Source organism: Zootoca vivipara, chromosome 1 (genome assembly GCF_963506605.1).
Source record: "Zootoca vivipara chromosome 1, rZooViv1.1, whole genome shotgun sequence".
NCBI lineage: Eukaryota > Metazoa > Chordata > Lepidosauria > Squamata > Lacertidae > Zootoca > Zootoca vivipara.
In genome coordinates this window covers 4,289,244-4,313,819 of record NC_083276.1, presented here as the reverse complement: position 1 = coordinate 4,313,819, position 24,576 = coordinate 4,289,244, and the positions used below count along the sequence as shown (strand labels likewise).

Genomic DNA, 24,576 nt, shown 5'->3' with positions numbered 1-24,576 from the left:
TAGGAGGGCGTTCCACAGGGCGGGCGCCACTACCGAGAAGGCCCTCTGCCTGGTTCCCTGTAGCTTTGCTTCTCGCAGTGAGGGAACCGCCAGAAGGCCCTCGGCGCTGGACCTCAAAAGAAAAAAAAAATTCTTTTGCTGAAGGGTAGGCCCCAAATCCTTTCAAGCAAAATAAATAATTTGCAGGAATCTGGGGTTGTTTTGCCCATCTGCTACTGTAATTTCTCCTCCATCCGGGAGGTGTATTTACACCTGGTCTACACGTCCAGTATAATGAGGCACCAGTATGGATCCCACCCCTACAAATAACCTGGCAGCGGCTTGCGGTTTTTTGTGCTTCCCTGCAAAGACAAACTAGGACATTTCTCCCATGTGTCCTCTTGCTAGTTAGCAGCTCTTTTTATTTGCAGGGGCCTTGCTCTCGTTTCTAACCTGCGGGAAGTTTTGCAAAAAAGAGTGGCACCCCTCTCCTGCGTTCTGAAGCAGCAAAATCCACTTTTGTACCACTATCATAGAGTTGGAAGAGACCACAAGGGCCATCCAGTTCAACCCCCTGCCAAGCAGGAAACACCATCAAAGCATTCTTGACATATGCCTGTCAAGCCTCTGCTTAAAGATCTCCAAAGAAGGAGACTCCACCACACTCCTTGGCAGCAAATTCCACTGCCGAACAGCTCTTACTGTCAGGAAGTTCTTCCTAATGTTTAGGTGGAATCTTCTTTCTTGTAGCTTGAATCCATTGCTCCGTGTCCGCTTCTCTGGAGCAGCAGAAAACAACCTTTGTTTTGCTGGACCCAGGCCTCCGCATGCTTGCATGCTTTGCTGCTCCATAGAAGCTTTGAGGTTTCTCGGCACAAAGAACCCTTCAGTTTCACGGCGCCTGCGTCGAAGCCCTTGGAATTTTACACCGGATGGAGCCCTTCGTCTAGTTTTGGAAAGAAGGCGAGGTGGAGGCATCCTGGGATAAAACAGACACAGCGATGTTACAAAAGCCGTTCTGGAATCCTAGCCTGAGCCACAAAGCACGTTGACACCTTACCCATACAGAAATCTCTCTCTCATCTTCATCCCCCCCTCCTCAAAATCCACGTTTTCCTGCATATCTGTGGCCTTGCCGCTTTAATCCTTCTTGCCAGCTGCAACCAACTTTTAAGTTCTTAGCCTTCTAAGTACCTAGTTTAAGACAAGCCTGCCCAGATGCGTAGGACGTTGAGATAATTTTAATCTGTTTAAGGATTTAACTTTTGTATGTTTTAAGAGTATGGCTGTGGTTTTTTCCCCTTGATTCTACTGTTTTATTTTTTGTAAACCACTTTGAGGTTTTTCTTTTGATTTTTACAATCGATATATAATTTTTATGAAATAAAATGAGTACCAGTCAATTGCGTTTTCCCATATTGTTCCCTCTCTCCATCGTTTCTTCTCCACTCTGTTTAAGATGGTTAGATCCTTCCTATTAAGGAAATCACTATTTTTGCCCACGTCGGGGCACTGTGTGCGAAACAGGACAGATAAAAGAAAATACCGTATTGGCCTAAATATAAGCCACAGTTTTTTTCCTTCCAGATTCTGACCGTGAAAAGTTAAAGTGTGGCTTAAATTCACGACCTTACAAAAATGGGCTTTTACGATATTGCTGCTGAAACAGAAATACAGTAAAACAGAACGGGTGTGAGTGCCTGTGGAATTTTAAGGGAGCGGCTTATATTCGGGTATTGTCTTTTTTTTTCTCCCCCCCCCCTTGAATTTTGAGGGTGCTGCTTATATTCGGATGCGGCTTATATTTGGGCCAATACGGTACTTTTTTCACACAGCGCATGGTTAATCTATGGAACTGCCTTCCACAGGAGGGGAGAGTTGCTCTTGTGCTCGAATCCTGCTCCCTAGTTTCCCACAGGCACCTGTTTGGCCACTGTGAAAACAGGATGCCGGACCAGACGGTCCTGATCCAGGAAGGCTTGGCTTATGCTCTTAACCAGGCATCCCCAAACTCAGCCCTCCAGATGTTTTGGGACTACAGTTCCCATCATCCCTGACCACTGGTCCAGTTAGCTAGGGATGATGGGAGTTGTAGTCCCAGAACATCCAGAGGGCCGCAGTTTGGGGGTGCCTGCTCTTAACATTCAGAGATGAGAAGTGAGCTTCCCTTTCACAGCCGCTTGATGAAAGCCCTTCAGGCTCTCAAGAGATGAGTTTCCAGTTGATTAAAAAGATGCAGAGCCCCCCCCCCCGTCCGTTCAGCGAAAAGGAGGCGATGGCTCGACTAACCCAATTGGGAAATGTACGCTTAAGAAAAAGGTGCCCTCATTCATGTTTGTGACAGCGTTTTCTTTGGTGGCGGAGGGGGAGAGAGTAATTAAAACGATGTTATTGGTTGTTGCAAACTCCAGAGGTGCGAACCCAGTGGCAAAAGGGCCTCGTAGCAACTTTGAGGGCACACAAATGGACTGCGGCGCCAGCTTCCGGAGATGGGAGCGCAGGTGACGAAATGTGCTCTTTCCCAGGAAAGCAAATATGGCGCAGCATCCTTCAAGGGAGGTTTGAGTCACTGCCATCTCCAGGTAGCGCTTGAAGAAAAAATGAGGAAGGGCTACAGAGCTCAGTGGGGCGACATTTGTTTTCCATGCAAAATGTCTTGTGTTCGGTTCTTGTCATTTCCAGGTAAGGAGGGCCAGGGGGACTCCTGCCTGAAAGCCTGGAGAGCCACTGCCAGTCAGTGTAGACCAGGGGTCCCCAGACAGCGGGGGAGTGCGCGCGCAGTGGGCCGGAGGGTGGGGGAGTGCGCGCCAGTGCGCAGGCGCAAACCCATTTACTGGCGCGGTGGCGCGCTTCCAGGCCGGAAAAATCGCCGAAAATTGTTTGTGCGCATGCGTATGGGCCTCCCCCGACCCGGAAGTGCACCTCCCCCGACCCGGAAGTGCACCTCCCCCGACCCGGAAGTGCACCGGAAATGACCTCTTCTGGGTCGGGAGAGGCCCATACGCATGCGCAGAAACGATTTTCGGCGATTTTTTCCAGATCTGGAAGTACGCCGTCGCGCAGCGCGCCGCAAGAGCGGGCGGCGGCAGCGGGCGTCGCAGGCTGGATTGGGAGGCCAATTGGGCCGCATCTGGCCCGCGGACCGTAGTCTGGGGACCCCTGGTGTAGACAATACTGAGCTAGATGGCCCAGTAGTCTGACTTGCAATCTGGCGCTGACATCACAATCATCATCATCATCATTATTCCTTGTTGCCCTGGGCATTTTAGACTAATAGCTGCGGCCATTTTTTCCTCTTCATTAGCTTCCCTGTTTTAAGCCTGCTTTTCCGTTCACACTTGTGTGTGTATGTGTCAAAGAGAGGGAATGATCTCATCTATTGCATTTGCATGCAGCGGGAACTGTTCTTGTACTTTCGTCCTGCACCCTGGAATCCTCGGCTGAATCGCAGTTCAGAAACATAGAATCATAGAATCATAGAGTTGGAAGAGACCACAAGGGCCATCCAGTCCAACCCCCTGCCAAGCAGGAAACACCATCAAAGCATTCTTGACATATGCCTGTCAAGCCTCTGCTTAAAGACCTCCAAAGGAGGAGACTCCGCCACACTCCTTGGCAGCAAATTCCACTGTTGAACAGCTCTTACTGTCAGGAAGTTCTTCCTAATGTTTAGGTGGAATCTTCTTTCTTGTAGTTTGAATCCATTGCTCCGTGTCCGCTTCACTGGAGCAGCAGAAAACAACCTTTCTCCCTCCTCTATATGACATCCTTTTATATATTTGAACATGGCTATCATATCACCCCTTAACCTTCTCTTCTCCAGGCTAAACATACCCAGCTCCCTAAGCCGTTCCTCATAAGGCATCATTTCCTGGCCTTTGACCATTTTGGTTGCCCTCTTCTGGACACGTTCCAGCTTGTCAGTATCCTTCTTGAACTGTGGTGCCCAGAACTGGACCCAGTACTCCAGGTGAGGTCTGACCAGAGCAGAATACAGTGGTACTATTACTTCCCTTTTTAAGCAAGTAACAACTTTGTTCTGCTCGCTGGCATGAAGGCCGCCTTCTTCCGGATGATGGTGTGCCTGAGTTGAGGGAATTTCTGTTGTTCTCAACTCCTCCACCACTGGAGGAGAAAACAGTTGCGAGTCAGGACAAGGGCAGAGATTCGATCCAGTTCTCCTTTGAAGCCAATTCTGCCCCATTCACACTTTCTGAGATGATACATGAACCAAACACACAGCCATATTTCAAAATTCACGCGTTGGCGCGTTTTGCTGCTCAGCCCTCCAGCCATAGAATGGATTAAAGGGTTCATTTGAAAAAATGCTCACATTGACGACTGTACGGTGAATATATCAAACCAGATTTCAGCAGGGGCAAATGTTTGGCACACGAAGGGGTATGTTTTTAGGATACACCTTATTTTTGTGACTGTAAGTTGCGTCAGGCTGCTTTTAATGTTGCATTTTTAGTCTCGTAATATGCCCTGGTACCTTAGGGCAAGGGACAGGTAATAGATAATAACAGGGACAATATTAGGGATAGTGTGCTTTGCAAAAGTGTGTCTATTGGGAGATAGTCGTGTTGAAATGCTGGAGAATTTTCATGAGGATTTTAAAAGAAACAGAATCTCAAACTTATATGTAAATGTGGAGAACCAAACTTAAAGATCGGGGAAATGGGAAACAAAAATGGAGAGGGCTTCCCTTTCCTAGTTGCAGGCCACCTCCTGTGTTCTTTGTTTTTCTTTTAAAGGCAGGATTAAAATAATAATAATAATAACCATCGTAATTCTTGGTTTGGGTGCAGTGTTTCTCAAACTTGGGTCCCCAGCTGTGGTTGGACGAAGTCAGGGAGGATGGGAGTCCAACACTGGGGGTCAGGCATGGCTAAGTTCTTCTCCCATCTTCTCGTGGCCAGTAGCATCTGAAGTTGTGTGTGTTCTTCTCGTCCTTTCCAGTGATGGTACCCGTGGGAAGAGATGCCCAGGTGTCCAGCCTGCTTTGCCGCAGGTGAGCAGGAGGAGGAAGAGCTGCTGCTGGTCTCCGAGTGCTCTGGCCCCGAGGTTGCCGCGCAGACTCCAGGCGGCTCGCTCAGACATCCACGGGGAAGGCCCGGAACACGATGAACAAATTGAACTTCCACAATAACAGAGTCATGCAGGACCGACGCAGCGTGTGTGTTTTCCTCCCCAACGACCATTCCCTCAACATCATCATAAACGTGAGTGAGCTGTCTCAAGGCTGCCTCCTTCTCTCCGTTCCTCGGGGGCCTGTCGCAAGTGTGTGCCCCAAAACCTTTCCCTCCCCCTTTCTCTGGAGGGGGGAAATTTGCAGTGTTGCCCGGGGCTTTGAAACCTAGCTGTGTTTGCAGGGGCCGCCCTATTCCTTGGGCTGCAATCTGTTTTAACTGCTTTTCATTCTGAATTTTGAATTGCTTTGGGACCTGCTGGTGAAGGGCAGGAAATAAAATCATCGCTTTTGTCGTCATCCTTGTTCACTCCCCCCCCCCAAAAAAATTGAACTCAAAGCCATTTATAAAAGCAAAGGCGATAAACAAATATAAAAGCAGGAATAAATTCAACATAAAATAACAGTAATATACAGTGGTACCTTGGTTCTCAAACTTAATCCGTTCCGGAGGTCCGTTCCAAAACCAAGGCGTGCTTTCCCATAGAAAAGAATGCAAAATGGATTAATCCGTTCCAGACTTCTAAAAACAACCCCTAAAACAGCAATTTAACATGGATTTTACTATCTAATGAGACCATTGATCCATAAAATGAAAGCAGTAAACAATGTACTGCAGTCACACAATCAATCAATCAATCAGTAGCTGAACTGGGTTCCACACAGTCACAAAAACGAAACAAAAAGGAGCCGCAGGAACGAAAACGCAAAATGAATAGCATTAACAGACAGAACTCAGCACAACACTCAAAACAGAAGTGTGGCACTCAAATTGGAAGCGTAACACTCAAAACGGAGCACGTTCGGCTTCCAAAAAAAGTTTGCGAACCGGAACGCTTACTTCCGGGTTTGCAGCGTTTGGGTTCCAAGTTGTTTGAGTACCAAGGCGTTTGAGAACCAAGGTACCACTGTACATAAAAGAACAAACCCAAATAAAAAAACACACCAAGGGTTTTTTTCCCTTTACATTTTTTGGGAGCCCCCAAGAGAGTGGGGCCCTAAGCTATAGCTTGTTTAGCTTATACATAAATCCGTCACTGCCTGTGGCCCAGAGAGGCCTGTGCTGCTATAATTTTCACCCATTGTATCCTTGCCGCTCACCCAAAAGCTTGGCTGTATGACTAGAACAGGGCTCCCCAAACTAAGGCCCGGGGGCCGGATGCGGCCCAGTCGCCCCGTGGACAGTCCAGGAATCAGCATGTTTTTACATGAGTAGAATGTGTCCTTTTATTTAAAATGCATCTCTCGGTTATTTGTGGGGAAAGGAATTCATTCATATTTTTTCCCCAAAATATAGTCCGCCCCCCCCCACAAGGTCTGAGGGACAGAGGACCGGCCCCCTGCTGAAAAAGTTTGCTGAGCCCTGGACTTGAACTTCCTTTTGGAAACGACAGGCGTTAAATTTAAAGTATCGCTGCATTGCATGCCCACACCTCCCTACCAAATTTCACTCCCCTGACAGGTTGATGTCCTATTTAGAAGTTCCCAAGCGATGATCCTTTCGAGCTTTTGCCTTCCCTTTTTGTTTCTCTGACAGGGCCATTTCCCCCACTCCACCCCTTCCTCTCTTCTTACATGCAACATTTTTTTTAGAGAGCTGCTTATGCGGCTGTTTTGAATTCTTCAATTATTAAGTCTCTGGCTTGGTGCCTTCTCGGCGAAGCAAGGGGGCCCTCGCAGCATCCAGAGCCGTGTTGGAAATTAGAATATTTTTTTTGCAGCGGATCTGCAAGTTTTATTTGCACGCTGTCTCCGTAACTGCCGCAAAATTGGCAGATGCCGAGGTCTGGATACCGTGGGCAAATAACGGTCTCTAGACGTTTGGAACGGCTTTCCATCTTACCATGCTTCAAGCTTCTAACTAGAGCTGTTGAAATCACAAGGGATTAACTGCCTTTTCCACCCACCCACCCCTCTCCCCCTTGTAGGTCAAAATATTGTGCCATGAGTTACTGGTCCAGGTGTGTGACCTCCTGCGGCTGAAGGACTGCCACCTCTTTGGGCTCAGCGTCATTCAGAGTAAGTCCCAAGAGGAGAGTTTGGCTTCCTTCCACTCTCTGCACCTCTGCCATGCTCTGCTCTGTGACCTTCAGCTAGACCTGCTCCTGCCGCCCTCGCTCAGTGAGCGCTCGGCACAACATTTCTGCCAAAAGATCCTGCCGCCGCAGCCGATGTGGCGGAGCGCCTCTGAGTAAAGGATGTGCTCGGATGTGGTGCGGCTGTAGATCTGAATCATTGCATTTTCTAACCGTAGTTACCTCGAGCCACTGTAAGAAGCTGGTTTCTGGATAATCCTGTAGTTCAGGAATGGGGAAACTGTAGCCCTTTGTCGGACTGCAATTCCCACCATCCCTGGCCATTGGCCAAGCTGCCTGGGGATGATGGGAGTTGGAGTCCATAACATAGCTGCCAAGTTTTCCCTTTTCTCACGAGGAAGCCTATTCAGCATAAGGGAAAATCCCTTTAAAAAAGGGATAACTTGGCAGCTATGGTCCATAATGGTTGGGAGTCGGCAAACCACAGTTAGCACCGGAGTGCAGTTGGAACCCTAAACCATGGGAATCGTTTGGGAATCTGTTCGCACCCCCCAGCAGAAACTGCTACCGTTAAAATGCTGCCTTTGTAAACTGCAATACCGTGGTTCATTTTGGCTGCGAGTGCCGAATTGTTCCTGCCTTTTAGAGGAACGCCGGGAGAGTCTTTGCAACAGGCCCACTGTCTCACCTCCCCTTCCCATTTCTTCCCACGGCACAGACAACGAGCACGTCTATATGGAGCTGTCCCAAAAGCTCTGCAAGTACTGTCCGAAAGAGTGGAAGAAAGAAGCGAGCAAGGTAAGGACTCTGGTTTTTCACCTCTGCTTCTGAGTCCCAGTTGCTGGAAACTGCAGGAAGGGAAGAGTGTTGCCGGTTTCCCAATAGGCGCATCTGGGCTGGCCTCTGTGAGAACAGGATGCTGGACCGAATGGGACATTGGCCTGATCCAGCAAGCTCTTCTTGCTTGTTCTTACGTTGCCGCAGCGTGAGCTAGCGCCTGTGTCACCTTATCCTCACCAGGTTTAAGCAGGAAGAACCAGCGGCTTCATTTTAGCAACCCCTGGGAGCTGTCTGACATCCCGGAACAAAGACGCCGTTTCCCAGAGCAAAGGAGTTGTAATTAGAAGCTTAAATTATCTGAAGCCAGTTTGCAGAGCTTTAAAACAACCCAAATGACAGTTAGCACAGAAAGTATCTTCTTCCCCTCTCTAAGAAAGGGTGGCTGGAAGCTCTGAGCTGCTTAGCCGTTTAACGCCCAGCTCTTTGGAAACATATAGCACCCCGTCGCCTCGGCTTGTCGAGGCCAGCTTGGTGTCGAAACTCCAACCTGCCCTCGAGACAAATTGCCGGCGTATGGAGGACGTCTCAGAAAATTAGCTTTAAGGCCTCGGCCCCCCAAAGACAGCGCGGCCGCAGCCAGCTGTATCCTCCTCCTCCTCCTCCAGACAGATGGGTTTCGTGTCAAAGCAGCAAAAGGTCGGGTCTGGTTTTCTGGTAGCAGATAACGAAAAGGGCAGAGATCAAGACTGAACCTGGAGCTCCGGTTACCGGCAGATCTGAAGCTCTGGTTACACCTTCCCAGTGTAGCTGGTGGTGCAAACCCTTTTTGCAACAAGCCAGAGAGGCCTTTGGGTCTCTCCCACACCCATTGCTGCCGAGGTGACAATTTCTCCTTGGCCAAATGCATCTCAGCATTAACACACTGCTCCTGCTGGGGCTCAGTATTTTTTTAGGGGGGGGAGAAGTCTTCTGGAGGGGGGTCCTTCTCCCTCCCTCCCTCAAGCAGAAGGCTGATCCTTTATTTTTGCCTTTGGTTGCAGGGTATAGACCAGTTTGGGCCGCCCATGATCATTCACTTCCGAGTCCAGTATTATGTGGAAAACGGCCGGCTGATCAGGTAAAGGGGAAGGGGGCTTTTTTGGTTTGGGGGGGGGAGCAGAGGAAAATTGTTGCCGAAAGACTTGGTGGCAAAGAGCCACATGGGGAAAAAAGTGGGTCCTATGGTGGCCCACAATTTATTTTTTTAAGTTTTTAAAAGCTGCTCAATCTGAGTTCTTATTGATAAATCAGTTGCATGTCAAATTCCTTAGCATATTATCAAAACCTTGTCGACATTTTGGATCACTCATTGTTGGCGAGTTAATTTATTGATATTTTTGCAGCCAACTACAAAACTACACTGGGCCGAAAAGGTAAAGGACCCCTGACAGTTAAGTCCAGTCATGAACAACTCTGGGGTTGCGGCACTCATCTCGCTTTACAGGCCGAGGGAGCCGGCGTTTGTCCACAGACAGTTTTTTCCAGGTCATGTGGCCAGCATGACTAAGCTGCTTCTGGTGAAACCAGAGCAGTGCACGGAAACACCGTTTACCTTCCCGCCAGAGCGGTTTCTATTTATCTACTTGCACTTTGACGTGCTTTCGAACTGCTAGGTTGGCAACAGCTGGGACTGAACAACGGGAGCTCACCCCGTCGCGGGGATTTGAACCGCCGACCTTCCAATCAGCAAGCCCTAGGCTCAGTGGTTTAGACCACAGCGCCACCCACATCCCTACACTGGAACTAAACTAGCTTAAAATTAATTATGATAATATGACACTTTTTTATATATTACTACTATCATTCAGTGTAGTTCTAAGGAGATGGCTCTGTCAGTGTATGGATTTCTGGTTAACTGATGGAGCGATTCACACACTGTTCTGGACATTCTCCCAACCACCACAGAGCCATTTGGGGGGTAAAGGGGGGCAGGAGGAAGAGAATTATTTCTGTGCATTTGTACATAATTCACCCTGCTCACAAGTTATTGCTCTCAGTTGGAGAAGTGTTCCATTTAATGGGATTGTTTCATTGTTTTAATGATTTATTCTTATGTTTTAACATTTGTGTAACTAGTTTCTATATTTTGCAGACCTCTTAGGAGCCTGTTTTGGCATTAAACGGTACATAAATTAATTAACAATAAATAATAATAATCTACATTCACTACAGAGGGATGAATCTGTCAATTTCGGTTTCTTTCAGTTCCTCGTTTTTCCAGTCTCAAGTTCAGCCCCTCACACTTCCACATCAGTTTCCATTTTTTCAAGAAAAGTTCACGTGAAAACCGATCAGCATTTTCATGCAAATTTTCCTTCCATACACATTTTTGTAGAGCGCTTTCCCCTGATAGAATGCGTTCTGTACATCATTTTCACTGCTAAATGCATCTGGAACGCGCACTTTACCGGCGTCTACGCAGTTTTGTGCACATTTCCTGGCTGGAGAAAAGCATGACAAAATTCAGATGCGAGCAAATTCCCGAAAAGGTAGCCGGGCCTCGGTTTCCATATTGTTTCGCAAAGCGCGAATTGGGTTCGGTTTAAACGTGAGCTGGGTCGAATTTCAGACCATTGCAAAGTTTACAAGGGAGAAGCGACCCCACACACACCCCAACCCCAGCGAAACACATCTGTGACTTCTGCCTGTGCGTTCCTCCCCTGCCGTTCTTCGTTTACATCCCTCTTCCTTTCTCTCCCTCTCCTCCCAGCGACCGAACCGCCCGCTACTATTATTACTGGCACCTGAGGAAGCAAGTCCTCCGCTCTCAGAGCCTGCTTCGCGAAGAGGCCTACTTCCTTCTGGCAGCCTTCGCCCTGCAAGCCGACCTGGGCAACTTCAAAAGGAACAAGCACTATGGGAAATACTTTGAACCCGAAGCCTACTTCCCCGCCTGGGTAGGAGCTCCTCCCAACACCCTCGCCGTCGAGCCCAGGCTCTCTCTCTCTCTCTCTCCCTCAATCCCCTTCATCTCTGTTCCCAGTGCCTAAACACAAGCTGTGTTGCCATAGCTCTGAAGGCCGCCCGTCCTGCAAGCCGTTCCCGGCGGCACGAGGGGTTTGTGGGCGAGTGCATCCGTCAGCCGGAAAATATGCCGAGGGCGGCCGTGGGGCTTTCCAGCTCGGCTGGGATCGAGTTGCCTTTTGCAGAAATCTGGCAGCGCTGTTCTGGCTTTCCCCTCGGAGGAGAGTGCCAGTACGCGCATTGGTTTTGGTGTTTAGTTTTTCGTCGGCTCCGTTCTTAGCGGTGTGTGGCGCGGCCGGCCATTTTGCGGAGCCCTGGTGGGGCTCGGAAGCGGAAAGGCGGAGGAGGCGAACTCGGCCGGTTGCTTGTCGGAGGGGTGATGCCAGGCTCTGAGGTGGACCCATACAGTGGTACCTCGGTTTAAGTACACAATTGGTTCCGGAAGTCTGTACTTAACCTGAAGCGTACTTAACCTGAAGCAAACTTTCCCATTGAAAGTAATGGAAAGTGGATTAATCCGTTCCAGACGGGTCCGCGGAGTACTTAAACTGAAAGTACTCAAACTGAAGCGTACTTAAACCGAGGTATGACTGTACTAGTACTTGGGACTGGGTGTGTGGGCATAGGAACCTGCCCGAGACCCTTGGTCCATCTAGCTCAGTGCTGCCCACACTGGCTGGCAGCAGCTCTCCAGGATTTTAGGCAAGAGGCTCTCCCCAGCCCTACCTGGGGGTGCCATTGGGGATTGGGTGGCTCTCTCTTCATAGAGGTTCCTGCATTTCAGGGGTTGGTCTAGATGACCCTCAGGGGTCCCTTCCAGCTCTTGCAAGTTCAGAAGGTCCCAGGTTCAATCGTAGAATTGTAGAGCTGGAAGGGACCCCTGAGGGTCATCTAGATCAACCCCTGGTCCCAGCGCTGTGGCCCTTCCTGCCCTGGCCTCCAAACTTCCCAGGGACATGGGAAGCTGCCTCATTCCCAGCCAGACCGTGGCTCCACCCGTGGTTTGCATTCCCAACCTGCATTTAAAGCACTACAGTCATTGCTTCCCTCAAAAAATCCTGGGAGCTGTAGTTCGTTAAGGGTGCTGAGTATTGTTAGGAAACCCCCTTTTCAGCTCGCCAAACTACAACTCCCAGAGTTCCCTGGGAAGATGCAGAGCCGGATTTAGGTTGGATGAGGCCCTCCGCTACTGAAGGTAATGGGGCCCTTTATATGTCCAGCTGTCCTTTGCCAACAAAAAATTGCCGCTGGTAATAATAATAATAATAATAATAATAATAATAATAATAATAATAATTTATTATTTATACCCGCCCATCTGGCCGGGTTCCTCCAGCCACTCTGGGCGGCTTCCAACAAAACATTAAAATACAGAAATCCATCAAACATTAAAAGCTTCCCTAAACAGGGCTGCCTTGAGATGCCTTCTAAAGGTCTGGTAATTGTTCTCTTTCACCTCTGGTGGGAGGGCATTCCACAGGGTGGGTGCCACTACCGAGAAGGCCCTCTGCCTGGTTCCCTGTAACTTGGCTTCTAGTAGCGAGGGATTGTGTTGAATATATGCTATATGGTAATTTATGGACCTTATAGGCATCTCAAGCCATTTGCACATAACAAAATATGTATTTTATCAAAGCAATTGTTGAACTGAAATACAATTAAGAAGATGTATATTAATAGTGAAATTTTGGGGGGGGGCAAGAGAGTGGGGGCCCTAAACTATAGCTTGTTTAGCTCATACGTAAATCCGGAGCTGGGAAGAGGCGTTGGTTTTTAAGCCACTCTGGGAATTGTAGCTCATTTAGGGAAAGGGGGGGTCTCCTCTTAACAACTCTCAACACCCTTAACAAACTACAGCTTCCAGGATGCTTTGCAGGAGGCCATAGCTGTTTAAAATGGGATAGCGGTGCTTTAAATGTATTGTGCGGCCGTGGCTCCCTGTTGTCGACACAGACCAGAAGCAGCTGCCTGGCTCGGGGGCAGAGCGCCTGCTTTGTGCGCAGAAGGTCGCACGTTCAATCCCTGGCATCTCCTGGCGAGGCTGGGGCCCTGGAGAAGGTGCTGCCAGTCAGTGTAGACAACACTAAACTAGTCGTACCAATAAGTCTTACTTGGCACAAGGCAGCTCCCTCTGTATGTTCTATGCTCTTAAGTCTCCTTTGGTCAGGCAAGTATCCTGGCTAAAATTTATCCTGGCTGTGTGTGTGTGTGTGTGTGTGTCTGTCTGTCTGTCTGTCTGTGGATGGACGGTTATTAGGACACCCAAGTGTGCACTTTGTACAATAGACTGGCCACAAGCTCGTTTCCCCCTGCTCTGGAGGGTAGGACTCGAACCCGTGGCTTCAAGTTGCGAGAAAGGAGATTCCGGCTAAACATCAGGAAGAACTTTCTGACAGTAAGAGCTGTTCAGCAGGGGAATGGTCTCCCTCGGGAGGCAGTGGACTCTCCTTCCTTGGAGGTTTTTAAAGCAGAGGTTGGATGACCACCTGTCATAGACGCTTTAGCAGAGATTCCTGCCAGGGCCGTCTTAAGCACCTCTGGCGCGTGGTGCGACAGATCCCTCCGGCGCCCCGTTTTTCAGCGCGCCGGGCAGGCAGGCGGCCGGGCGCAGCGCGGCTACCAAGGGCGCTGCTGCACAACGGGCAGGCGAGCTTAGCGCGCTGCTGCCGAGGGCACGGCTAAGCGGCCGCCCCCCCCCCTGGCAGGCCGGCGCCGTGGCGCCCTGCGCCACCCAGCCTGGCCATAGGGCCGGCCCTGATTCCTGCATTACAGGAGACAAAACTGCCAGCTCCCCGGGTGCCCGAGCACCCACAATATTCCCCATGAATGGGACTGAGCACCCACAAATTTCGGCATGCTGCATGATACCCATAGCCCCAGGCACCCAAGCTGGAATCCTGGCAGGGGTTGGACTAGATGGCCCTTGGGGTCCCTTCCAACTCTACAATCCTATGATTTTATGGCCACTCCAGAAAAACACAGCAGACCTGCAACTTCCGCGTGATTTACCTACACCATTGCAGCGTTGTGCGGGTAAGCTGGCAGCGACCACGTCATGCCTGTAGAGGCCTTCCTGTGGATATTGGCGCAAAGCGAAAGGGCGGCTTGGTGTGTTTGACCGAACCATCTCAGGCTTGTGCATCAAGTTCACCCATCTCCCAAGCCAGCCCTCAGTGCAAACTTGCCAGCTAAGAGGATTACAGGCTTGCAGCAAGGTTGACTCACTATTTCCATTTTAAGCACTTCTTCCCAGGAGTGTTTAGCATCTCCTCTGCATTAGTGGGGGGGGGGGGGAAGCAACAACTCAGACTTCATATAGCAGACACAACCGCGGGGTTGAGACGGGTGTTATGAAATGAAAACACATTCCAGAGTCAAAAATGCCTCTTGGCAAAAAAAAGCACCCTCTCTACCTTCACTCTCCAAAGAACAGGAGGAATATAAACATGTAAGTGTTCTGTTGCACGCACATACCCCCAAACCCAAATTGTGCATTTTAGGAAATGCGTGCTCTGTGTTGCGTAAACAGCCTTGTCGTTCCCCAGCCCCTGAATGAAAGGCAGTAAAGTACAATGGCATCTTACATGGGGGTTTGGTTCCAGGGGTCTCACATGTACACAAAAAGGCACATTCTTGAACTGTCCCCGCATAAGGATACTTGCCCTTCTGGAGCTGGCGTGCTGAGTGGGGCTTGCCCAAAAGCAAGGAAGAAATCTTAAAAGCCATCCTTTTGCTCTCTGCCTTGCTCAGCGCACCATCTCCGGGATGCTCTTGCGAGATCCCGTGCGACCGTACCCAGGCTTCCAGAGCCAGCGCGCCGGGAGGGCTTTGCACGGCAAGCAAGGTAGAAAAGCTCTTTCCACACTGGAAAATAACCTTGTGTGCATTTAACTTGTGCAATTTTAACCAGCCGAAACAGCGCGATAAATAAATAAAGCCGCTTGCTTCCCCCAAAGTAACGCTGTTGAGAATTGCAAACATTTATTTACACGCTGGAATTCTTGCTGTAGACACTCGTATTTGTGACTCTAGGAAAAGGGATGTATGCTGGAGAAGACTTCAGCTGCTCTTTTAAAGGAAAGGAGAAGAACCTCTGGGAAGAGGTGCTCCCTAAGACGGAGTAGAGGACCTGCGGCTCTCTGGATGGTGCTGAACTACAACTCCCATAATTCCTGGCTATTAGAGACGTTGGCTGGGGTCGTACAGTAAGCCTGCAAGTGCACACATTTAACTTGTGCGCATTCAGCTTGGCGCACGTGGCAGAAAAAATATATATTGAAATGGGAAGGTTCTGGGATGAATGACTTTGGCAGTCCCACTTGCCATGGAACGCAATGTGTTTTGAGTGCGTGCCATTTTGGCTTTGGGCGACATCTCCGGAACGTAACCCCCGTACAACTTGCAGGCTTACTCCAGTTGAACGGGATTGATTCCCATTTAAACTCCGCATCACATCAATAAAACCTTGTGAAGATTTTTTTGAAATCCATCTTCTTTTGGCCTGAGTTCTTGCAATTTATCGTTTACTCCAGTTGAAAGCAACTGGAGGGCACTGGGATTTGGGGAGGCTGTGCCAAGTCTTCTCTGGGTCAACTGTTATTTTGCCTAGCAAACTTGAGATTCCCAGCTAGGCACAATTGACACCCAGCGCCCCTTCTCTTTCTTGGCAGGTGGTGGCAAAGAGAGGAAAGGACTACATTTTGAAGCACATCCCCATCATGCACAAGGACCAGTGCGCCCTGACTGCCTCCGAGGCCCATCTGAAGTACATCAAGGAAGCTGTCCGGCTCGATGACGTGGCTGTGCACTATTATAGATTGTATAAGGTACGGTGGGGGTGTGATAAAATTAAAAATGGGGGGATATACATGAAGAACTGGGAAAAAATGTTTAGAACAACAATTGGTAAGAAGCCGGAAACATTCTTTTTAGGAATCATAACAAATGACATCCCCAAAGACATGAAGAGAGGTTTTTTTATATGCAACAGCCGCCGCAAGGTTACTTGTAAGGGGGAGAGATTACAGAGAACCTCCCCCTCTCATCAGGAGCAGTTCGTCCCCAAGCAGCCATGAAAGCGCGGGGTCTGAAGGGGCTAGTCAGGAAGCAGAGAGAGAGCCAGGTCTCCGGCAGCGTGGGAGAGCCCCTGCTCCACAGGCGGGAAGAGAGAGAGAGACGGAAAGGGGGGAGAGGGAAAAGACGGAGCGCAGACCCTTTCCCCCGGCACCGGAATTAAGGAGGAGGAGAAAGGGGAGGAGATTCACTGTCTCGAGGCTGTTATGTTGGGCAAAGCCGAGAAAAGGGGCAGTGCCGGATTCTGAGATGGAATGAGCGGACTTGAAACCGACAGCTCAATATACTGTAAATAACATGCACCAATAAAGACTCTTTTAAAGACAAGTATGTGGAAAGCCGTTACTCAAGAGTAGCCGTAACAACCTCTGACATTACTGATTGCTAAAAACTGGAAATCAGAAGAAGTACCATCAGTGATAGATTGGCAACATAATTTTTTTTGAAATGGTTGAATTGGCAAAAATGGACGGCAACCATTAGAATGCAATCTAATCAAAATCTCGAACAGGAATGGAAGTGTGTAGAAGAACGCATGACCAAAAGATGCTCCGACAAAAATTTATTGATCTGCATAGATTGATTTAAACAGATATATAAGAATGTATGTTTAATTATTAAGACACAAAAATACAATCGCAATAATAAAGTTGTAAGATAAAAACAAGGAAGTCACGCACGGGTGGAGGGAAGACATAGGGCAAGAAATAAGAAGCAAATAAGAAATGACTAGATGTTGGTACATAATGAAATCTGAAAATGTGAATTTACAAATACAATTAAAGTGACTGTATAAGGTACAGGGGAGGTAGAAGCAAACGGGTCCTGCTAGGCAAAGCAAGAGCCACTGAACAGTTTGTGTCCTCCATTGGGGAAGGCGCAATTTTTTGTGTGTCCCTGGTCATTATTCTCTCTCCCCCTCCTGGCCCCAAAACAATAGGTTTTGACCGATAAAGCCTTCAACGGCTCAGGACCGCAATGCCTCCAGGACCGCCTCTTCCCATATGAACCTAGCCGGACCCTGAGATCATCCTCTGAGGCCCTCCTTTGTGTACCTCCTCCTCTAGAGGTCTGGAGGGTCCACAAGAACAGGGCCTTCTCTGCAGTGGCTCCCTGTCTGTGGAATGCTCTCCCCAGGGAAGTTTGCCTGGTGCCTTCATTATACACCTTTAGGCGCCAGGCAAAAACGGTCCTTTTAAAACAGGCCTTCCTTCAGTTGATCTGTTTGACATCCTATACTCTTTTAAAATGTGGCTCTTTTTTGGAGGGGGGGGTGTTAATTGGGTTGTTGTTTTTATTCTGCTTATATATGTTGTGATCTTTTCTGTGAACCACCCTGAGACCTCCGGGTATAGAGCATTATAACAGCTGCATTTCAGAGGAGAAGGTGTTGCAAAATTGCAGGGGGTCTGGCTACAGGACTTTGGGGTCTTTCCAACCCTGCAATTCTGTGCTTCTGTGAAAAACTGGGCCGCTCTTGCTGTTGGGAGTTGTAGTCCGAAACTTCTGGAGGGCACCCAGTTGGGGAAGGATGCTGTTAATCCACACACAACCTTGCTCTGAAGAATCGGGGGGGGGGGCTCTTTTCTCTCCAGGTCCGAACGCTCCTTTTCCCAAGTAAAACAGCCGTTCAAATGGTGTGTGCGCAAGATGAGGGCTTTGTAAAGGGCAAAAAGAGTCATGATCATTTGTTTCTCGCAGGACAAGAAGGAAATCGAGGCCTCCCTCACCCTAGGGATTACCACTCGGGGGATCCAGATTTTCCAGGTACGTGCCTCCAAAACGTTACATACTGTTGAGATGGCTTCTTGCTTTCCCAGACATAAGCTGGTTCGCTTTCAGCAGGCTAAACTCTGCATGGAATCTGGGATTTGGATTTCCAGGGTGGGGTGGTGGGAATCCACAGTCCTTCTGATGTTTGAGGTATGCCTGAAAGCAGGTAACCCGTCTCCATGCTGGAGAGTCCAGGTTTTGGAGAATATAGAGCTGCAGAAAGAGATGGGGAGAGTTTTCTGAAACCTAAGATGTGCACAGATGTACCTTTTTAAAGAAAAGATGTACCTTTTTAGGGGGGGGGGAAATGCTGACATTTCTGCTCCCATGGGATAACACACACACACACACACACTGCAATCCATTCTCCTGCTTGGCTGCCTTGAATCTCCCATTTTATATTGTCAGTTTCTGCAAATGGTAAATATATTCCGCTATTGTGGCTGCCAGTTCATTTCTGCACCCAGTTGAAGATGCTCATCCCTGTTTTTAAACCCCTGAGTGACTTAGGCCCCAAATAGCTGGAAAACCTCCTCCTTTGCAGCCCCCCATGGCTGTTAAAATCCGCAGAAGGGGCTCTCTCAGTAGTCCCACCTCCCTCAGAAGTTCACAGCGGTGGTGGTGGTGGCAGCCCAGGAGAGGGTCTTCTGTGTGGTGGCCCCTAACCTGTGAAAATTCCTCCCCACAGAGGTGCGTCTTTCATTGATACGCTGAAGACACATCCCTGGCCTTTGGCACACCTGAGACGTGTTTTTTCAGGGCCTGTTCCTGTGGTTGTAATCTGCTTTAACTGTTTTGTAGTTTTACATTGCCATGAGGCATGCTAGGGAAGAGCAGGTAATAAATATAACGATCGTCTCTCTTCCCTTCCTTTTCTTCCTTCCCAGAATGTAAACAGCGAAAGACAGTTGCTTTACGACTTCCCTTGGACGAACGTGGGGAAACTCGTGTTTGTGGTGAGTAGGGAGACCCCAAAGTCAGCCTCGCTGCTCAGTTCCTTGTGAATATTCTGCCTGTGGCACGGATTTGAGTGACAGGTTTGCTTGGGTTGCACGCTTGGGGTAACTGCGTGCATTTCTGGCCGCTTCTCCTCCAAATGGAGATTGTAGGAAAGGTCAGGAAAAGGGGAAACAGAATGGTCAAGGGGGAAGGATGGTGAGGCAAGGTGACATCTTTTTATGGAAAGGCTTCGTCTGACTGGGGGGGGGGGGAGACAAGTAAAGTAGGGACGCGACCGGAGAGTATAATGTGAAGAAAATGCAAAAGAAAGTACAATGGAACCTCGGTTTTTGAACGCCCCCGTAGCCGAACGATTTGGAAGCCGAACGCCGAAAACCCGGAAGTACAGTCATTGTTTCCATTTTCGAACGCGCCTCAGAAATAGAATGGCTTCCGAGGCGCATTTCTTTCAATGGATTCTGCTGACCGCCCATTGATCCTCGGTTTTTAGACGTTTCAGAAGTCGAACGGTCTTCTGGAATGGATGATGTTAGAAAACCGAGGTTCCACTGTATTTCTCTACACGGCACATGGTTATGTGCAAGGATTATGCTCCTTCAAGAGGTCCAGGGAGGTTTTAACGTTTGAGGGGTTTTTTGTGTTTGAATATTTTGCTGGAAGCCACCCAGGATGGCTGGGGCTACCGAGTCAGGGATTAACAAATTTATTATTATCATTATTAATCACCAAATTAGATAGCTTTAAAAGACGATTAGACAAATTCATGGCTCTGCTCTGCTTGCCCTGTTAGAGGCTGTTTGCAAATGGGGAGATGGATGCTGTTGTGCTCAAGTGCTGGCAGGGGGCTTCCAGGTGGGACACCTGCATGACCACTGTGAGAACAGAATGCCGGGTGACAAGGGTCTTGCGCTGTTATGACACAATGCCACCTGCGGCCTCTTGCAGACTTGTTAAGCGACCACTAACTAATGCAGTATCAATTCCAGCAGTGGAGATAAAAACACAGCTCATAGCCATTGATGGCCCTCTCCTCCTCTAATCCTCTCTCTTTTTTTAGGTGCGCATTAAAATGAAATTTTATTTGCTGACAATTTATGCTTTTTTGGGAAGAGGAGCTTCTTTTGCAGCTTCCTCACTTCGTAGCTTGATGATTCTGTTTCTCATTTTCTTGGCCATCATGACCTTGTAACGATCAAAATCTGACATCTTGGCTTTCTTCTTCCTAGCTTCGATTTTTTTGTGCCCATCTTGTAGTTTTTCGTTCTGGTTAATATTTCCCTTCTCCCAAGCAGCACTCACATACTTTTGATGGGCACTGTGAGGAAACTTGAGAACAGAGTCAGTTGCATGTGCTCGGAGGGCGTACCTTGCCTTCTGACACTGCTGCAGGGACCACCTGCTTGTGCCCTGTTCTGATCAATAACATCCACAATCGCTACCGGCGCTGTGGTCTAAACCACTGGGCTTTTGGGGCTTGCCAATCCATCGTAATAGGGAGAGCCAGTGTGGTGTAGTGGTTAAAAGCAGTAGACTCGTAATCTGGTGGTCCGGGTTCACCTCTCCGCTCCTCCACATGCAGCTGCTGGGTGACCTTGGGCTAGTCACACTTCTCTGAAGTCTCTCAGCCCCACTCACCTCACAGAGTGTTTGTTGTGGGAGAGGAAGGGAAAGGAGAATGTGAGCCGCTTTGAGACTCCTTCAGGTAGTGATAAAGCGGGATATCAAATCCAAACTCTTCTTCATAAGGCTGGCAGTTCAAATCTGTGTGACGGGGAGAGCTCCTGTTGCTTTGTCAATAGAAGTATAGCATCTAGATCAAGGGAAGTAATAGTACCACTGTATTCTGCTCTGGTCAGACCTCACCTGGAGTACTGTGTCCAGTTCTGGGCACCACAGTTCAAGAAGGATACTGACAAGCTGGAACGTGTCCAGAAGAAGGCAAACAAAATGGTCAAAGGCCTGGAAACGATGCCTTATGAGGAACGGCTTAGGGAGCTGGGTATGTTTAGCCTGGAGAAGAGACAGTTAAGGGGTGATATGATAGCCATGTTCAAATATATCAAAGGATGTCAAATAGAGGAAGGAGAAAGGTTGTTTTCTGCTGCTCCAGAGAAGCGGACACGGAGCAATGGATTCAAACTACAAGAAAGAAGATTCCACCTAAACATTAGGAAGAACTTCCTGACAGTAAGAGCTGTTCGGCAGTGGAATTTGCTACCAAGGAGTGTGGTGGAGTCTCCTTCTTTGGAGGTCTTTAAGCAGAGGCTTGACAGCCATCTGTCAGGAATGCTTTGATGGTGTTTCCTGCTTGGCAGGGGGTTGGACTGGATGGCCCTTGTGGTCTCTTCCAACTCTATGATTCTATGATTCTATGAACATCATGATGGCCACCTCACGAGCCGACAGTGGCCGGGAGAATGAAAGAGGTCTAGTCCTCTTTTAAAGCGGTCCAATTTGGTGGGCATCCCTGCCTCCTGCAGGAGGGAGTTCCGTAGTTTGCGAAAAGAACTCCTTTCTTTTATCTGTCTTGAATTTTCCAACGCTCAGCTTCATCAAACATCCAGGAGTTCCAGTGTTGCAAGAGAGGGAGAAAAACGTTTCTCTGTCCACTTTCTCCGTGCCATGCATAGTTTTATAAACTTCTGTCATGTCGCGCCTCCTTCGCCTTTTTTCTAAACTAATAAACCCCAAATGCTGTAGGTTTTCCTCTCAGGGGAATTGCCCAATCTCTTGGATCATCTCGGCTGCCCTTTTACGAACTTTTTCTAACTTTGCAATATCCTTTTTGAGGCGAGGCAACCAGAACCGTAGGGTTTTAGTATTGGACTGGATCGTTGTTGTTTTCTGCTGACACACCTGAGAAACAGTGCGTTTTAATTAATTTAATTTAACAGTGTCGTGCAATCTTTGGTAAACTGCTTAGAAGCCACCTTTAACAAATAAAGATAATTTCAAGGCAGCGCCTTAGAGGCTGCCTTGCTTTTATAAAGATTCGACTCTGCTACCAAGCTCTGCGGCAGTTTGATTTGGGGCCTCGCACATCCAAAGCCGGCGTTTCTATTTTTTGTTTTGTTCTTCTTTTATGAGCTCCACTTCCTGGCAAGAAATAAAAAGCCTTCGCAAAGCCGCTTGCGATAAAATACTTACAGAATAATAAAGCGGCAAGAAATAAAACAGAGCAGCCTAAAGTGTTTTAAAAAAACAAGTCAGCTCTGCTGAGCCAGGCAGCTGATAAAAGTCTTCTTTGGAAGTGAATTGGCCTTTGAAACCTGGGGAAGGGCCGGATTCTTGCAGACCCCCTCTCAGCAATGTCTCCCGAAAAGCGGGTGCCACAAGGACCCTTTCCCCAAAGGGCCGCATTCCCCTCTGAAAAGGCACCTAAGGGCCACATCCCAGCGGGAGGCAGGGCCAGCAGGAAGAGTGGGTGGAGCAAGAAATGTACATTTTTCCTTTGTACTGTAGCTTAGTTCATCTGTAGCCATTGGCCGCCCTCTCCTCCACAAATTTGTTTAATCCTCTCTTTTTTTAGACATAGTTTTGTATTGGTTTTCACGGATTTTACGAATCTACTTATATTTCAATACAGTCTTACCTTGGTTGCTGAACGCCTTGGAACTTGTACATTTCGGGTCCTGAACAATCAAAAACTGCAAGTGAATGTTCCATTTTTTGAATGAGTTTCGGAAGCCAAATGCCCGGCGTGGCTTCCGATTGGCTGCAGGAGATTTCTGCGGCCAATCAGAAGCCGTGCTTTGGTTTCCGAAGGTTTTGGAAGTCGAACAGACTTCTGGAGCGGATTCCGTTCGACTTCCAAGGTACAACTGTATATGTTTTTCTTAAATTTTTTGACTCCCCACCCTTACCTCCACGGAGTTTTTATTCCACCTTATACCTACTGTTTTACATGACATACTTTGATACAAATTAAACTCTATTTTCATAATAATAATCATCATCATCATTCATTCATACCCCACCCATTTAACTGGGTTTCCCCAGCCATTCTGGGAGGCTTCCAACAAAATATTAAAAATACATTAAAACATCCCTAAACAGGGCTGCCTTCAGATGTCTTCTAAAAGTCAGATAGTTGTATATTTCCTTGACACCAAGAAGGCCCTCTGCCTTATCATTGTTTTCATCCCCCTGCTCGTAATTCAGACGCTGCCCCCGTTTTCATTTGTCTACAGCAGTTCTTCAAAGGATCAAATCCTCTTTTAAAGTTGGGGGTTATCGCTGCCCCCTGCAGGAGGGAGTTCCACAGTTTAACTCTGCGCTGCGCACAGAAGTGCTTTCGTTTTTTCACCCTGAATCTCACGGCGTTCGGTCTCCAGGCCACCAGCTGACTCCCGAATGCGCTCCTTTTCTCTCCGCAGGGCAAGAGGTTCGAGATCCTGCCCGATGGCTTGCCCTCTGCCCGCAAGCTCACCTACTACACCGCCTGCCCCTTGCGCTCACGGCACCTCCTGCAGCTCCTGAGCAACAGCCACCGCCTCTACATGAACCTGCAGCCCGTCCTGCGGCAGATCAGGAAGCTGGAGGAGAGCGAAGGTAGGAACGGCCCCGTCTATTGGCTCAGCTCTTCTTTGCTTCTGCCTGTGTCTCTCCCCCCCCCCCCCAATCTCTCATTATTTGTGCTAGCAAGCCTGCCAAAGGTGCTAGTCCACAAGGTTCTGAGCAGCCAGGAGAACAGGAAGCTGGCATCTACTGAGTTTAAAAGTGCAGCTGTGGGAGCGGAAGCTGCTGTGACCCCCTTTTCTAGGGGCGGGGGGGACATGGAGGAGCTGTGAAATTGGGGGGGGGCTTGGTTGAGTTGTTAAGGGAAGTAAAGGTAAAAAAGTAAAGGGACGCAGGTGGCGCTGTGGTCTAAACCCCTGAACCTCTTGGGCTTAACGATCAGAAGGTTGGCGGTTCGAATCCCCGCAACGGGGTGAGCTCCCGTTGCTCGGTCCCAGCTCCTGCCAACTTAGCAGTTCGAAAGCACCTCAAAGCGCAAGTAGATAAATAGGTACTGCTGCGGCGGGAAGGTAAACACCGTTTCCGTGTGCTCTGGTTCCCATCTCGGTCCTCTGTGCGCCAGTAGCGGTTCAGTCCTGCTGGCCACATGACCCGGAAAGCTGTCTGTGGACAAACACCGGCTCCCTCGGCCTAAAAACAAGACGAGGGCCGCACCCCATAGTCGCCTTTAACTGGACTTAACCGTCCAGGGGTCCTGTACCTAAAGGGGAAGTCCAGGGTTTGGCAAGCAAAGCAAGCGAGGCAGCAGCCCCCAGGTCAGAGCTTTCCAAACTGTGTGCCATGACACGCTCTCTGTGCTCCTCCCGGGGCTGTAAAAGGGTTACCATACTTTCCCGTGTATAAGAGTAGGGGTTTTTTACAAAAAAAATATATGTTTAAATGGGGGGGGTTCTGTCTTATACATGGGGGTGGGATTGGTTGATGCTGCGAGCCGGAGGTGGTCTGCAGCGTGTTTTAGGTGTCCACGACAAGGGGTGGCGTTTATTGGGTGTTGCCGCAGCATTTGGGCGGGCAATGGGCTGCTTCTACCGGACGTTAGGAGGCTGTTGGGGCGCGCGGGAGTGTTAGTGTCGGCCAGGCGCTTGAGTGATTTCCGGCAATTCTCCCCCCCCCCTAAAAAAAGCTCAAGAACTCTGGTCCACCCACCTCCCGCAAGAAGCTCAAGAACTCTGGGCAAGTTCCCTGCATTTTCTTAATTTTTAGTCCCCCAAAATAGGGGGCGTCTTATACACTGAAAACTGTGGTATTTTAACCTCCGGTTTG

The 24,576-nt window shown here is 48.8% G+C and overlaps 1 protein-coding gene across 2 annotated transcripts in view; it reads left to right on the top strand.

Moving 5' to 3' along the window:
* FRMD6 (FERM domain containing 6) overlaps positions 1-24,576 on the top strand; it is a 138,682-nt gene that overhangs the window by 100,926 nt on the left and 13,180 nt on the right. For both annotated transcript variants that reach the window (XM_035100697.2, XM_035100780.2), the window contains 9 exons: positions 4,942-5,204; positions 7,099-7,189; positions 7,925-8,004; positions 9,027-9,103; positions 10,736-10,922; positions 15,660-15,815; positions 17,764-17,829; positions 18,723-18,791; positions 23,172-23,346. In XM_035100697.2, the coding sequence (XP_034956588.1) occupies positions 5,106-5,204; positions 7,099-7,189; positions 7,925-8,004; positions 9,027-9,103; positions 10,736-10,922; positions 15,660-15,815; positions 17,764-17,829; positions 18,723-18,791; positions 23,172-23,346 (1,000 nt within the window). In that variant the 5' untranslated portion in view covers positions 4,942-5,105. The remainder of the gene's footprint in view (positions 1-4,941; positions 5,205-7,098; positions 7,190-7,924; positions 8,005-9,026; positions 9,104-10,735; positions 10,923-15,659; positions 15,816-17,763; positions 17,830-18,722; positions 18,792-23,171; positions 23,347-24,576) is intronic.